At 46.0% G+C, this 16,581-nt stretch overlaps 1 protein-coding gene across 3 annotated transcripts in view; it reads right to left on the bottom strand.

Moving 5' to 3' along the window:
- TRPA1 (transient receptor potential cation channel subfamily A member 1) overlaps nucleotides 1-16,581 on the bottom strand; it is a 1,005,076-nt gene that overhangs the window by 662,286 nt on the left and 326,209 nt on the right. For all 3 annotated transcript variants that reach the window (XM_085605436.1, XM_085605435.1, XM_085605437.1), the window contains exon 4: nucleotides 5,674-5,849. In XM_085605436.1, the coding sequence (XP_085461562.1) occupies nucleotides 5,674-5,849 (176 nt within the window). The remainder of the gene's footprint in view (nucleotides 1-5,673; nucleotides 5,850-16,581) is intronic.

Raw genomic sequence — 16,581 nt, 5'->3', positions numbered from 1 at the left:
GCTGTCTCATCCAGATCTCCGGTGCCCAAGGGTGACCTGTCCACTATCCTTTAGGTGATCCGTGCTTCACAGGACTCCGTGGAAACCAAAATCGGTAAGGTGCGTTTGGCCAAGGCACTCATTAGGCAAGATCTCTGTAACGCTATAGCTAGGACCTCAGAGGCTGAATTTGGTCTATCCACTGTTTAAGATGAGGTCTCAGTAATGAAAATCAAGTCTCAAAGCTCCTCTCCCACATGGCCTAGCTACATAGGAAGGCGGAGGATGTCGAAAATCATTCCTGCCGGAACAACCTCAGCCTGGTGGGTATTCCAGAGGGGTCAGAGCCCACTCAGTTGTCATTGAAACTTGGGTTATATCGTGGATGCCGGCGGAACACCTCTCCACATGGTTTGTGGTGAAGAGGATCCCTCGAATCCTTGTGCCTAAACTGCCTCACGGAGCCCCCCACAGGACCATTATAACACGTATCCTTAACTTCAAGGACAGGGACGCTATCTGCAGGAAGCGCGCTGGCCAGCCAATCTCTCCTACCAAGGGTCTAAAGTAATTGTATTGCCGGACTATACTAAAGAGGTCCAGGCACAACGAAGATCCTACACTGCAGTTAAACAGAGGCTACGAGCTCTCAATCTCTCATATTGACTCCAGTTCCTGGCCCATCTCAGGTTAACCCACAACAACAACAAGAGCCACTTCGTCAACTCCCTGGAGGCAGCATGGTCTTGGGCTACAGAGAAACGTCTCCTTGCTGGGCGAAAAGTAGTATCCTCTTCTCCCACACAAATGCAACCTAATATCGCAGTGGAAAGATCGGCGAAACCACAGCAAAGGCGCACTCTGTCCCGGCGGATATGCAACACACAAAGGAGGAAATCGTCCTTACCAAAGGCGACCATGAGAAGTGCCTCAGGCACTCCTCTAACAGTGAGATTGCGAACCCTATCGCAAGAGCGGGACGCAAATGGAGAGGTGCCTCGGACACGATCACTGAGCCCAGTGATGGATGGGGCCATGGATTCAGACCTGTCCTGCAGCCCAGCAATATGATTGGTCACCCCCGAAGGTGATGGGCGTGGGAAGGCATCGGCCTTGACAGTCAAAAACATTTCTGGACTTCTGAATAACTATAAATCCTGCTATGTGGAGGGGTCCACCACTCTGCCCTCAATTAGTAATGATTGCACTTGTTCTTGACCTTATTGTTAGGGCAACAGATGCTTCAAGGATGAAGTATGGGGGAGGGTGGGAGGCCAGTTTTGGGATTTGTTTGTGTGTTCTTGTTTTACTCCTTTCAGTTGCTTAAGACATACGACATAATGCGTGTCCATCACCCACATGCTGACACTGACTCAGGGACATACCAGTTCTTCCTGCCCATGGACCTCACACACAAAGGACATGACCCCCCCAAGCTGTCCTATGCAGACCCCCAACGATAGCACCCATGGTGACACCCCACCTTCATGTGGAGCCCCTACACACCCTCTCCTGGAATGTCAACCGTCTCCTGGACAAGGTGAAGCGTGCTGCAGTCTTTAAGTTCTGAAATCGTTCTGTCCCCTCCATCCTCATGCTGCAGGAAACTCGTCTATTAGGTGATCGCTGCCCATCCCTAGTCCGCCAAGGATTTGACAGGGTGTACTATGAGGATTCACATGGGGGTTTCCAGGAGTAGCAATCCTTCTCTGCCATTTCTTTCCCTTTGTAGTTAGACGAGAACTATGCGACCCTCAGTGACATGTTTTAGCCCTTATTGCCCCAGCAGTTCTTATGCCCTCCCTTCGCGATCTTGCAACTTTGCTGATGTCTCTACCCCAGGGTCTCCCAGCTTGGCTTATGCAATATCTGGAGAGTATACAACCTACGTCTCCGCCAATACATAGATATAACTGCGGCCCACCATACTCGATCCCGCATAGACTATTTGTTTATGCCCCGCTCCGGACTGCCGACTGCTCGTAAACATCCACACACCTGTTAAAGGAATCTCAGCCCACGCACCCCTACTTCTAGATCTCAGAGGGCCTGCGAGTGTTGTTCACCCCATCGGGCAATTTAACGTCTGGTTCCTGCAACATAAAGAGTGCAAAGAGGCATTTAGAGATGAACGGAGATGATATTTTCAAATTAACGAGGGCATGAGTAATTACCCCGGCACGCTATGTGCAGCCGGTAAGGTGCCAATCAGAGGCTTTGCCAAGGGGTACATCAAAAAGACACACCAAGCCTGAGATGAGTGCCTCTCCATAATGGAAGCCTGTGCAGTCCAATTGGAAAAGGCAGCAGATGCAGAGGCTGGGGGTAATATAACCCATCAGTAGACTTAATACATCAAGAAATTCATCATACTTCCTTAGAATCGACTAAGCAGATGTGGAGGTCCTCCACAGCCCAAGTCTATGGATGGGTGACAAAAATGGCAAGCTCCTTTACTGGCTAGCATCTCACTCCTTAGCCAGTCGCATAATTCCTGGAATAGTGGTTGCGGACAGGAATTCCCAACGTGTGTCAGAGGTGATAGCCCAGACATTTACATCTTACTACAACCATCTCTATTACAGAGCGCCGAGTCCGGCCTCAGATGTTGGATCTGACTTCTTGAGGGACGTTCCACTCTCTCAGCTGCTGGAAATGGATACTCAAGTGCACGACCAACCCCTCTTACAGGAAGAGATAAGCCAGGCCGTATCGGTGCTGGCCACAGGTAAGACTCGAGGCCCTGATGGCTACCCAGCGGAATACTATTTGGCGTTTAGGGAGATCATTGTACCACAGCTCAAGGCACTGTATACACTGAGGCAATAGAGGAAGGGACTTTTTCGTGATAGTGGTCATCCTTAAAACAGACCCTCCCTCCAATCTCTGCTCGGAATACCGTTCGATTTCACTGATCAATACTGAAGTCAAATTGAATGCCATGATTATCTCTACCCATCTCAAGAGAGTAATCACAACCCTAATACACCCAGACTAATGTAGGTTCATGCCCTGCCGTAGTACGAGACATTGCCTGAGATGCCTGCACATGGCCCTGGCTCACCATCATCTCCTTCCACCGTATCTGGCCCTCTTATTGATCAACGTTGAAAAGGCCTTCGACACAGTGGACTGGTGCTATCTGGAGGCCGTACTGATCCATGCAGGGTGTTATACTCCAGGCCATCGGCTTGCATCCTGACCAATGAGTCCTATCGGATGAATTCCACATCGGTCGAGGGACAAGACAGGGTTGCACCCTCTCCCCTCTGCTTTTTGCTCTCTCTATAGAACCATTAGCCCAACTTATTAGGTGTGTGGCCCAAGTCCTGGGCAGTGGAATGAGTCCCATGAAGAGCGTATTGCCCTAATCACAGATGATGTGCTGTTCTTTATGGCTGACCCCGCTCGTTTGTGCCCCCGGTTGCCTGCAAATCCTGACACTCTTTGGGAAAGCTTCCGGCTGGAAGCTTAACTTGGCCAAATCAGTACTGGTTCTGTTGCATATCTCCTGGGAATGTTTGGAATGGCAAATAAACATTCTGATCAGACGACTTCGTTACCTGGGGATCTGGATGGCAATTCACCCAGAACTAACCTGGTCCCTCAATCTCACCCCATTACTTAAAAAGACTGGGGATGATCTTCAGAGGTGGCAGACCCTCCCATTGGTCCGGATGGGGAAAATTGCATTATACAAAAGGATGATACTTCCATGGTTCTTATACATATTGCAGAACATACCTCTCCCGCGTCAATGGTTTCGTGCCTTGGATAAAAAGACAACCTCGTTCCTCTGGGGCAATTTGTGACTGAGAATGGCATTGGCCCACTGCCAAAAAGCTCCAATTGACAGTGGAGTGGGGATGACCAACCTCATCCTCTATTACATAGCTGCACACCTGCTGGTGATCAATGACTGGTTTTCAGGGGTGTGGTCCGACCTGACATACCAACTAGAATTGGAGGTATTGGGATTCTCGCAGATCCAAGCAATGCTGTACGGTTTGCCAGTTCCCTACGAGATCCAGAACATGACCAGATCAGTCTTCCTTGCTTGGTGCTTGGCTCTTCAACACACTCAATGGGAAGCCAGAATCACACTGCAAACACCCTTGTGGCAGGGCACATGGATGAAAGGAGTGGCGCGTCTGGAGGGGTTCCAAAAATGGGACCTTATTGGGATCACTCAAGTAAGCGATGTGTGGAAGGGGAGTCAACTCTGAACATTTCAGGACCTGCAAAGCATACACTTCCTCAACAATTCACAATTTTATGAATAACTGCAGCTTCGGCAATCCCTCACAATGCACATCCCCAGGGGTACCACTCTTCCAGAGTTTAGTCCCTTAGAGGCCAAACTACTTATGGGAGAGATGAGAAAGGGAGGGATCTCCCAGATCTATAAAACCCTTGTTAACAATTACCCCACTACCTTAGATTATTTGAGAACTCGATGGGAAAGATGGATGAGACCTATGGAGGAGGTGGACTGGAGGGATGTCCTTATGGCCCCCGGGCAATCACCATTTCAGCTGAGATTGATCCAAACCTACCTCTCCTCTGCGCATACCTCACCCCAGTCAGGATATACCAAGCAGGATGTCTTCCATCCCCAAGGTGCACACAATATATGGAAGAATCAGCAGACTTCTATCACATGACCTGGTCTTGTGCTATTATATCGAAATACTGGGTAGAGGTAGTTGATGAATTGAGTGGGGTTCTGGGATGGGAGGTTCCATTCACGCCCCAAGTTCTACTTCTGGGGGTCCTGGATGGCATTGGTGGCTCCAGGGCGGCCAAAAATTTCTGTCCACAGCCACCATGTTAGCTAAGAGAGACATAGCGACCAGATGAAAATATCCTACCCCCTACAATTACCCTTTGGCAGAGAGGACTGGACAGGTGCGCTGCCAAAGAACAACCTGCATATGAGGCAAGGGGTTGTCCAACCAAATATAAATGAGTGTGGGGTAAATGGTTGGGATTGTTGGAATGAAACAGCGAGAGTGGGGTACGGGAAACTGCAACCTTGATCTTACTGCACTACTGCAATGTGTTACTAAGGTTTTGTGAGGTCCGACAGCCCAGCAAAGTAGATGTGATGGGCGACAACTGGATGTAACCTATTATCATGAACAGTCGTGCCTGTTTGATTGTTTGATAAAACTAATGAATTTGAGTATCATAAAAAAATCAGCCATAGAAAAGGTGCAAGAAGTCGCATAACAGGAAACGATGGTGCCCCCTTGCAGAATGTAATGAACAGCCACTGAGTCTCCTATATCTCACATATATTCATTGTCCTTTGGCTGAATGAGGGCCCCTGAAAGGGATGGGGTCTCCTGGAAGTGTTGGAGGTCCCCTGCCCACAAGGGCTTTAGAGATATGTATTACACCCCGGGGTGCAAGAATATAGGAGAAGCAGACCATGTCAGAGGAAGAAACCAGTGAGGAAGTGCCTAGTTATTGTAATCTGAAATGTTAACACCAGCGCTTATCAAACTTTAAATTCAGTTTGAGTTTGTATCTACAATGACATCAACCAACATGTGCATCAAACACATGGCTTCTAAACCTGCATCAGAATAATTTATTTCATGAGTCTCACTTATATTATTATTAGTGTATATGTTTAGTGCCAGGCCGCCAAAAACAATGATTGGATATTCATACATCATGACAACTCACCTCCACCAATTTGTTGCGAAAAAACTGTATGGAGTTGTGTAGAGGTGACATCAAATAGCAATTCAAAATGTTCGGATTGGCTCCTCTGCATAGGAGAAACCTAACACTCTCTACTTGGTCCCTCTCCACTGCCCAGTGCATGGGTGTGTTCCCTTTGCAGTCAATAACATTGAGCACTATATTAAAAAACAGAAGACTAAGTTAGAACAGCATCCCTATAATCAAATATATAAACATACATAATCAACACAATACATGTAACTGCAGAGCTTAGGAAAAATGCTGATTGAGGATATTTGTTAGAAATCTGAATTTCTGTTTTGCATGTATATACTGGCAAGATATGATTATACGCAAGGGTAAACTTTATGTTGCCTTTGTCGACCTCCGAGCAGCATTTGATTTAGGGCCAGATGTACGACCCACCAATCAGCGAGTCACAAATTGCATTGTAATTGGAATTCGCAAATTGCAACTCGCTAATTGGGATGCACAACAGTGTCTGAGACACTGTTTGTAATTCCCAATGTGGTCGCAAATTGCATGCCTTATGCATAGTGGGGAGGCTGTCGCAATTTGCGGCCCCATTGGGAATGGCTGGCACTCCCAGGGATGGTGGCCTGCTGGGGTCAGCAGACCTCCATGTCTGGGACTGCTTTTAAATAAAGCAGTTTTATTTTTTAAATGCAGCACGTTTTCCTTAAAGGAAAACTGGATGCATTTAAAAAAAGAAAAAAATAAACTTTTCAGTTTCATTTTTTAAGGGCAGACAGAAGTCCCTGGGAGCACTGCCTGCCCTTAGAAAATATTAGCGCATGCATTCACAAATGGGATGGGGTCCCCTGGGGACCCTTTCCCGTTTGAGAGTGCTTTACCACCCTTCTGAGAAGGGTGGTAAACTGCGAATGTTTTGCGACTGCAATTGCGGTCACAAACCACTCTTACATAGCTTAAGGAGTCGCTATTAGGGAGGGACGCCCTTGGAACACCCCTAATAGTGAGTCGCTAATCCGATTTTGCGATTCACATATTGATAGGTGACTCGCAAAATAGGATTAGTACATGGGCCACCGTTTTTTTGCGGGTGCAAACAAGTCTAAACCCCATTTGTGCCTGGAAAAAACCTTTGTACATCTGGCCCTTGATTCCCCGTCCCAAACTATGGAGGCTTCTTGAGGAGATGGGACTTCCTACTCCTGTCCAAACATTCTTATGAGACTACATGCTGACACACCTGCTCTAGTGAGGTGGGGGCAGGATGGGGCTCTGACAGATCTGATCCAGATAGATCAGGGGGTCAGACAGGGGTGCGCCCACTGTCCTTATGTTATATATAAATGGTGTAATTGGTACACTGGATAGAGATGGGTGTGATGCACCTAAGATAGGAAGTTGGAGAGTTCCCGCTCTTCTTTTTATGGACGATACTTTGTTAATATCTAAATCACTGCAAGGCTTGCAACAACTTTTGAAATCCTTCACCAGTCAAAAGTCGAAATTCTGCAAGAGGAGGATGCTAGTGGGAGACACAATTTTAGATGCAGTGCCCAGCTTTGAGTATTTGGGCATTAAACTGACCAGGAATCTATGTTGGGTACTGCAGGTGGAAAAAGCTTACCTGTATTTGATCGAGTATACTACTCAAATTGGGAAAATCCACAGAAAAACAACATCAAGAAGGGTGGCTCCAGCCCTGGAAATTTATAATGTGAAGGCTTTAGGGGCGGTTTTATATGGTGCCAAGTTGTGGGGCTATGCACATATTGAGTGTCTTTCTGTGGTAGAACAAAGGTTTCTTAGAACCCCATAGAATCTTACTGTCAGGTCAGTACACCATTGACTCCCTTATATTTAAACATTACCCAAAAGAAAATTGTCTATATGATTGAATGCAGAATGCTGATCTATTGGCATAAGTTATGTACAACCCCTACCCTGGAGTCTTACCGCAATGATATCAAGGATGTTTTGGTCCCACAGTATGCACGGAGGGTGATCTGTCAAGCGGGGGCCAAGAAAAAGTGGGAGTCCCAAAACCCATTTTCCCCATGTTCATTTCCATAGGAAATTTTATACCTGGCTAAAAGTTTGAACTGCTGAGTGGAATTACACCAAATTTGGCAGAAAGGTAGCTGTTGGTCCAGAAAGAGTTCTTTTTACTAAACAATATAAATCTGTACAGTAGTTTTGGAGTTATTTAGGAAAATTTCCAGATTATCTACTGGCGGTCGCCAGTAGATAGTTATAGTTAGGACCCTGTTTCCATAGGAAATCCGCAACATTCTATTTGGAATAACTTTGGCGCCGGTCGACGAATCCTCGCGAAATTTTCAAAACTAATGGGGCGCTATGCTCCGCTCCTACCCTGAAAGTCTCGGGGGGATTCGTCAAGCGGGGGCTGAGAAAAAAGGGGGGTCCCAAAACGTGTTTTCCCCATGCATTTTTCCATAGGACCTTTAGACACAGCTACAGCCCGAACGGCTGAACAGAATTACTTGAAATTTGGCAGAGAGGTAGTCCGCAGGTCAAGGAAGTGCCTTTTGTCTGGTGTAAATCTGTTCAGTAGTTTCAGAGAAAATAGCATTTAAATCAATATATATATCTGTAAGCGCGCTCCGTGCGCTTACGGTAAGCTTACCGTACGCGTACAGTGACGTGCGCGAGCGCGATTCGGATTGGTTGTTAGATCAAAGTAAACATTCGAATCGGTCGAAACCAGGAAGTATCGGCCGCCATTTTCTGTCTCTCACACTGAAAACAAAGGTTGATAACATGAAAAGGGGGCAACGAAGAGAGTTGCAGACCCCCTAGCGTTCGTCAGGGGGTTCACAAAAGATCAAAAAGTATGAAAAATAAATGTAATAATTTTTAAAAAAAATCGCGGAGTGCGCTTACGGTAAGCTTACCGTACGGTAAAAAAAAAAAAAAAAAAATTAACAATCACATTTAATATATAAATCTAAGGACCCCCAAGGGTGAAAAAAACAATTTATATTGTGAAAAAAATGGTGTGGCGTGCACGGTAGGAAAATGCGCAAGGTGGGCACTCGGTGCGCGAAGCGCACCGTGCGCGCAAAAATTAACAATAAATAGATAACTTAGCATTTAAAAAAACGTACAAATTCACTGAAAAAACCATAGGTTTCACACACGTTATAGTTAGGAATTAGCATTTAAAAAACCTTGCAAATTCAGTGAAAAAACCATAGGTTTCACACACGTTATAGTTAGCAGGACATTTCACTCGTAAAAAACCAATGAAATTCCCCCGTTATAGTTAGTGCAGGCAACTATAACTCACGCGACCGCAATCCTCTGCTGATGCTAATACTGTATTTAGACATTTATTTACCCATGTCTTCTTCCATTAATTTTTAGCTATACATATATTACAAATATTTATTTTTCAGAAAGACACATATGTCATCAGTGATGTAATATCTGACGTCATCAGCAGTGGATTGCGGTCGCGTGAGTTATAGTTGCCTGCACTAACTATAACGGGGGAATTTCATTGGTTTTTTACGAGTGAAATGTCCTGCTAACTATAACGTGTGTGAAACCTATGGTTTTTTCACTGAATTATATATATATATATATATATATATATATATATATATATATATATATATATATGCAGCGGATCCGCGACCCCTGCTGATCTCGTGCTGTGATCGGATTGCTGCCAGCACATCAAACCAGGAACTGTTGGCAACTATGACTCAGTTGAACCAGGAAAAAACATGATAAAAAAATAAATGGGGCAGGATGCGGGGAGCCAGCAGAGACCGCGGGGGACTTGACACTACCCCTGCAATCCCCAACGAAAATTACTGGGTGCCCTGGGTGGGACCAAGGCACCCAGTATAGAGGCCAGGCCCCGGGCATGGGGGGGCAGAGATATAAAAAAAAGAAATGCCTGGCCCCAAGGGATGGGGTCCCTGGGGCTGAAATTGGCACGGGGAGGGGGGGGGGGCAATGCAGCCACTCTCCCTTAAAAAAAGAAGAAAAACAAAAGTCACCAGAGGTCATGCATTGCAGGGCACACCCTTTCGCTGACACACTTGTAGTAGTCCACAATAAGTTCTGACAGATACGAGAAAAGTTTAAAATGTTTATTTGAACTATTGTACTCAATTATGCAGAAGATGTGCCACAACAAGTAGGAAGTAACAGAAACATGGTTAGCACAGCAAATAGTCTGCAAATCATAAATGGAGCTGTTATTATATACGACAGTGTAGCCTGAACCCCCTCCCCTTCTACAGAAGCATAATGAATATATATCAGAAGATCTGTAGGTGTTAGTAGCAGACTGTTTACTACAGTATACACAGGTGAAAGCTCCACATCCCAGACACTGTCATGATCTTTTCCCTGGAAAAGTCCATCTCCAAGTGTTTTAAACCTACCTGCGCATACCTATATGCCAGAAAGTAAGTGTTGCCAAACAGCTGCACTTGTGTGATTTGTCTAGGTGCCAGGTCCTGATCAGAACAGAATGACAAGTGGCATTGTTGTTCAACCTTGTCTATATGTTCAGACTAAATCCCAGGAAAAGAACAGAGCACAAAACAGCGTACTTTTTGTGAAAGTACATTGTGGCATAAAACAAAATATATCTGTAAGCAAGTCAGAGGACAGTCTGCCACATAAAAAAGGGAAAAAAGACAATGGGCCTGCACAGGATTTATTACACCCTCCCTTGGTCAGGACAGTAGCACTGAATGATGACATACGGTAAGGAGAACCAAAGTGCGTAAGCAGTTGCAGGGAAAGAGTGTCTCTAAAAATGTGTGCATTGTCAAATGCGATGGAAATTTTGACTCACAAAAATATATCTAATTACAGCATATCGCCGGGACCCAAGATGTAGGGTGCCACATGGAACAACATCCCTTTCAGTAACATATCCAAACCTTCCAAATTGCCAATTACTGCCATCCAATTGAGCAAGTTAAATGATCAAACATGCTCCTTGTTTACAGTTGTTGACAAAACCATCCACGGAGAACCTGTGTGAACTTCGATGAAACTGAGATCCAAGAGACGGCGTGCAGTCGCACAGGGACTACCTCAAGTGGCCCCAATGCTGGGTTGTATACGAGCCACATACCCAAGGAACAGTTCTGGTTATGGGCCACTAAGGAACCCATCAACAGTTCAAAATTCAGGGCAGCCAGGTGGCCAGGCAGACATCCAGAGCCCACTAAAAGGGGTACCCATACAATGAAACTCAGATTGCACACTGGTGAAGTAAGCATATCAGAAGGTTAGACAAAATTCTGTGTCTAGAGCATCTACAGGCACCATTCCCAAAAATGATAGCATTCGCTCACGATACCGGTGCAGCGATGCCTCTCCGGGTAAGACCACAGACGGCGCAGCAATTGCAGAATAGAAGACGCAGCACGATGATGCCACAATCCAAGAAGAGCAGAAGCCTGGACCCACCAAATACGCAGAAAAAAATTGGAATGTATAAAAGCTGGAATTACTGTGAAAACAATTTGAAAAGAAGTCATGAGCCCAGAGCCCAGGAGTTTTAAAAAGTGCAAGGCCTGTGGTATCAGACGCATCAAATATTTGATGTAGTATCAATTCCCTGAAATGCAGGGGAAGATTCGTGTTCAGTAATGATTATATTTTACGTTCTAGCCACCAGTAATTCAAAGGTCTCACAAGCAGAGCCACTTCTTGTTGAAACCATAGCGCTTTGAGTCTGCTTAGCTTACTGAAATCTGTTTTCAGGTTTGGAATGGAAGGCCACAACGAACTATCTACACTCTCATGTGGAGGTAGAAACAGGACGTTGTTGCAACAAGTAACTAACTGGGAAACAGACACTACATACGGGATTCCCGCCCACAGACCGCAGCAGTCATGATTATTAAGGGCAAGATAACTGCCGTTTGAAAGCAATATGAGGGTGGGAATAATAGCAGAAACTAGAGTTCCATTCAAATAACAAGCCAGATTAGGGGCAGAAAAATTACAGGCGCCGTATTTTTTTTCTTGACAGTCAAGGGAATGGCCAGCATTTGAATCACACATTTCTCCAGCCAGAAAAAACTCTCTCTCAGGCCATTGACACAGATATGTAAAAGGCAGGGACCATAACTCATGAATGTAACTGGTCCCAATGGGTTCATATCTACCTATAGGGTAGTGTTTCATGTAGGCATCGAGGTAACCCTGTTTATTAACCATACTGATAAATTAGTCTCCGCTACAGTGAAGTGAAGCTGTTCAAGCTTTTATATATGTAGCATGGTATAAGTTGCATCTTTCATAGCCATCAACTGGTGTTTACATCTTAAATTGAAGGGTAAGAACAATGCGCTATAATTTAGGTAATGCCAAGGTACGTGCCCATTTTTTGTGCCCGCAGAGTTCAACCAAATTGCATAACTGATCTAAGTTGATGTTGATCATATTACAAGGGAGACACTTCATTTTGTACAATACCAATGACAGAAGACGCAATGTTATCTAGAGTATAAATACGAGATGATAATGCATTAATGCTGTTGTCGACAACAGCAAGCACTTTGTCTAAATTTTCTGGCAAGACCGGAGGCTCCTATTATGCTTTTCTTTTCTAGCTTTATTCAATAGCAGCCAAGAAAAGTGAAAACACTACAGTTCCCAGAGGGCCAAGCGAAAAGAACTGGCCAATGGGAACGCAAAGAAAACGAAATCAATATCCAATCAGGCAGTAGCTTTCAATAAAACGTCACAACTGACTGCGGAGCTTCCTCTCTTCTTGCTGCTCGCAATCAGTTAAGTGACCTTATCTTTTGCTCCGCTATTTGCATGTTTGAATTTACAGTTATTTATTGTTTATTTGCCTATTACTTTGGTTTTCGGCGTTTCGCCGTCACTATATTGGGTACCTTTAGCGTTTCTTGACTTCTGCAGTCTCGTGCCACGTTTGTCTTCCCCCCGCCTTCGGGCGCAAATGGACTGTTCTATCGCCGCACTGCCTCCCGCTTTCTGCCTCAGCGTTATACTGCCGTTTTTCTGACTCGCGCGCAGTGTGCTTTCCGGGTATTGACACAGACTTCAGTTTTTCCTCACACGGAGCTTTCCCTTCGTCCAGCCTCCGTTTTTTCCCCTGTGTGGCACGCCCCTGAGAGGTTTTTGCTTCTCACGTTTCTCCCCCTCAGGAGAAGGTTTCTCCTCAGTTAACCCTTTCCTTCCATTCAGTTTTCTAACAGTGTTGATATGGAGGTTGTCAGCTCTCCCGAATCACTGCATACTAATTAGGAAGGCGAAGCCTTCAAGAAAGACTTGAATAAATTCATTAATTCCTCGGTGGAAAATGCAGTTGAGGTGTCAATGAGACGTATGTCCAAGGGTATGGAATCGTCTATGTTAAATATTTTGTCCAAAGCTCTGGCCCATTCTGCGGGGGATAACTGAAAAAGAAAGGTGGTTTCTTCTGTCTCTGGTCATGCTTCTCATTCTGCATCAACTTTGACTGGTGGGGTCTCCTCGCGCTTGACTGAGGACTTAGTTCCTCCAAGGCCTCCTACTCAGGAGGGGTATTTTGGCTCCGAGGGCAAACGCAAACAAAAATTAAAGCATGCAGAGTCTCCAAAAAAGTTAATAATTTTCACCATTTTGGACACGGACGATGACCAGGACGACGCAGATGATCTGTTTGACCTTTTCGATGTCTCTGACCCTCATTCTCCTCCCGCTAAAAAAGCCAAGTCTGATTCTTTTTCATCGGAGCCAGTTTTTGACTCCGAGGGGGTGCCCATGTTTGACCCGTCTTCCATTCGCCATCCTAACTCGTCAGAATGGTTGCCTTCCCCTCATGTTGCGGAGTATATTTCTGCTAGACTACGTCTCCCTCAAGAGGTAGCGGTCCGCGCTCGTTTAAAATCAGAGTGCCCCAAGCCCTCCTTGCCTGATAAAATTACCTTAGTCCCTTCCATAGATCAACCCTTACTCACCTTCTTTTCAAAGTTTGGCAAGGATCCCCGCAAAGGTGTTAATAAGGCCTGGTCCACCTGCCAAGATAAATTGCTGGACGTTGTCGGTCCTCTGGCACGCATCTTTGACATGGCTGAGACTGCTTGTCTCGATGAGTCTGATCTTTCAGCAGAAGAAGTGTCGTTGTGGGTCCAACGGGCCTTTTGTTTACTCGGCAACGCTAATGCGGCCATTACCCATGAGCGGTGTAAGGGACTACTCATTAAACTAGACCCTAAACTAGCTAATTTGGCTCCCCAGGATCCCGGTGCCAAGGCTAACGGTTTCCTTTTCGGAGACTCTCTGGTTAAAGACCTTAGCAGGTTTGTGTCTACCTTCGCGTCATTGGACAAAGCCCAACTGTCTATAAAAAAGGTCTTCACACCTCGGGTTTTTGGACGGGCCGGCAGAGGCAGGAGTCGCTCTTCCGTCCGCGCCTACACCAACCAAGGCTCCAGAGGCTCCTACAACAACAATTCCTCTCAGGAATACAAACTGCAGTTCTACCCTCAGTAGGGTAGAGGTTCCAAAGGTCGCGGACACAGAGGCTTCCGTTCCAACAACTTTAACTAATAAGGTGAGTCCATCTCCCATTCCCCCGGTGGGAGGGCATTTAAAACTGTTTCTCCAAAAATGGCAAACAATAACCTCGGACCCCTGGGTCCTAAACACAGTTCAAGGCTATCTTATAGAGCTCTATTCGCTGCCTTTCCAAACTGTGTTCCCTCCTCCTTTGGTTTTCTCAAACGACATGTCCACCCTAATATCATTAGAAATCCAGTCCCTCCTTCAAAAACAGGCCATTGTCATCTCCCCTTTCGATCCCACAGGTTTCTTAAGTTCTATTTTTCTCGTCCAGAAAAAGAACAAAAAATTGCGCCCTGTTATCAATCTCAAATGGTTCAACCACTTCGTGGTCTACCGCCATTTCAAAATGGAGACCATCCTCAATTTAAGGGGTACCCTTCGTCCACATGATTGGTTGGTTCGTTTGGATCTTCAAGATGCGTACCTCACGGTCCCCATCCATCCTTCTCATTCAAAGTTCCTCCAATTCCGGTGGTTAGGCGAGACTTTCCGTTTCACTTCCCTTCCCTTTGGCCTTTCCTCTGCACCTGGGTGTTTCACAAAACTCTTGAAACTGGTCATAGCTTTCCTGCGTTCCCTGGGGATCAGAATGATCATCTATCTAGACGATATCTTGCTCATGGACACTGACAAACAGCTGCTTCTCTCCCATCTTCACGTCACTCAGTCTCTGCTCAAGGATCTAGGTTTCTTAATCAATGTCGAAAAATCTATGCTACTGCCTTCTCAGAGCATCGAATTCTTAGGCTTCAGAGTAGATTCAGTCGCAGCTTCTCTATTTCTTCCTCAAGCGATGGTATCTTCGATCAAAGCAGAAATTTCTCACGTCCTCCGGTCTTCTTTCATCTCGCTCAGGGCTCTGGCAAGGATAGTCGGTCTTCTTTCCGCTTCCATCCAGGCCATCTTTCCGGGTCCCCTTCAATATCGCGCACTTCAACGTCTGAAGATCAGGCATCTGCGCCTTGGACTAGCCTGCGACGATCTTATCGCCTTAGATCCAGAGTCTCGCGTCGAACTACAATGGTGGATAGACCATTTAGACGCGTGGAATGGGCGAACGATTTTCGCCTCGGCCCCAGATCTTGTGTTAGAATCCGATGCCAGCCTGGCGGGATGGGGCGCCCGCTGTGGTCCAATATCGACTGGCGGTACATGGTCTCTAGAGGAGTCGAAATTGCACATCAATTGGTAAGAGATGCTTGCAGGCTCCTTTGCAATCCAAAGCCTTTTAAAGAACAGAGTTTGGTGTTCTATTCTTCTCCGCATGGACAATGTTTCTGCGGTTCGTTACATCAACCATCTCAGTGGCACAAAGTCCAGACCTCTTGCAGAACTGGCAAAGAGTCTTTGGGAGTTTTGCCTGTTAAATCAACTTTCCCTGATGGCGGAATATCTACCAGGGGAGCTCAACTCCGTAGCGGATTGGCACTCTCGCTTTCTTCGGGACTCCAGCAACTGGAGGCTTCTTCCATCCGTCTTTCAATCTCTCTCTCACAAATGGGGCCCTTTCTACATAGATCTGTTTGCTTCTCGCCTCAACACCCAGTTACCCAGTTTCTTCAGTTGGCGACCAGATCCTTTGGCCTTGGCTACTGACGCTTTCCTTCAGGATTGGTCTCGACAACTCAATTATGCCTTTCCTCATGATCAACAGAGTTCTTTCCCTAGTACGGCGTCAGTCGACCTCCCTAGTCCTGGTGGCTCCCTTTTGGCAGTCCCAAGTTTGGTTTCGTCCCTTTTGGAGTTGGCAACGGACTTCCCTGTCCTCCTTCTGAGTCGTACGGATATGTTGGTGAATCCTCAGGGTATGCCACACGATCTCATCCTGGACAATTCCCTGGTTCTGTCTGCCTGGAAAGTTTCCGGCCTCTCCCTCCTGACGACTTCATTTCACAAGAGGCTTCTATCTTTATCAGCAAAGCCTGGGCTCCCGGGACCTCCAAGGCCTACAAATCCGCCTGGTCTCTTTGGGCAAGCTGGTGTCTGGAACGGCACGCCGATCCCTTTTCAGCCCCTCTAAATTTTGTGGTCAATTTCCTAGCCTCTGAAGCTAGCGCAGGTAAGTCCTACAGAACAATTAATCTGTACAGATCCGCCATTTCCCTCAATCATTCCCTCATTGATGGCAAACCAGTTGGCTCTCAGCCGCTGATATGTCGACTGTTGAAAGGAGTTCATTGTTCTAAACCTCCGTTGGCTAAGTATTCTAGTTTATGCGATGTTTCTGTTGTCCTTAACTGTTTTCTGATTGGCCAGATAATAATGCTCTTTCTCTTAAAATGCTATCAGCTAAACTTACCATGCTTTTGTGCCTGGTCTCTATTAAACATGTCTCTG

This window comes from Triturus cristatus, chromosome 5_1 (genome assembly GCF_964204655.1).
Source record: "Triturus cristatus chromosome 5_1, aTriCri1.1, whole genome shotgun sequence".
NCBI lineage: Eukaryota > Metazoa > Chordata > Amphibia > Caudata > Salamandridae > Triturus > Triturus cristatus.
The sequence above is the reverse complement of the archived record's forward strand: the minus strand, read 5'-3'. Positions and strand labels throughout refer to the sequence as shown.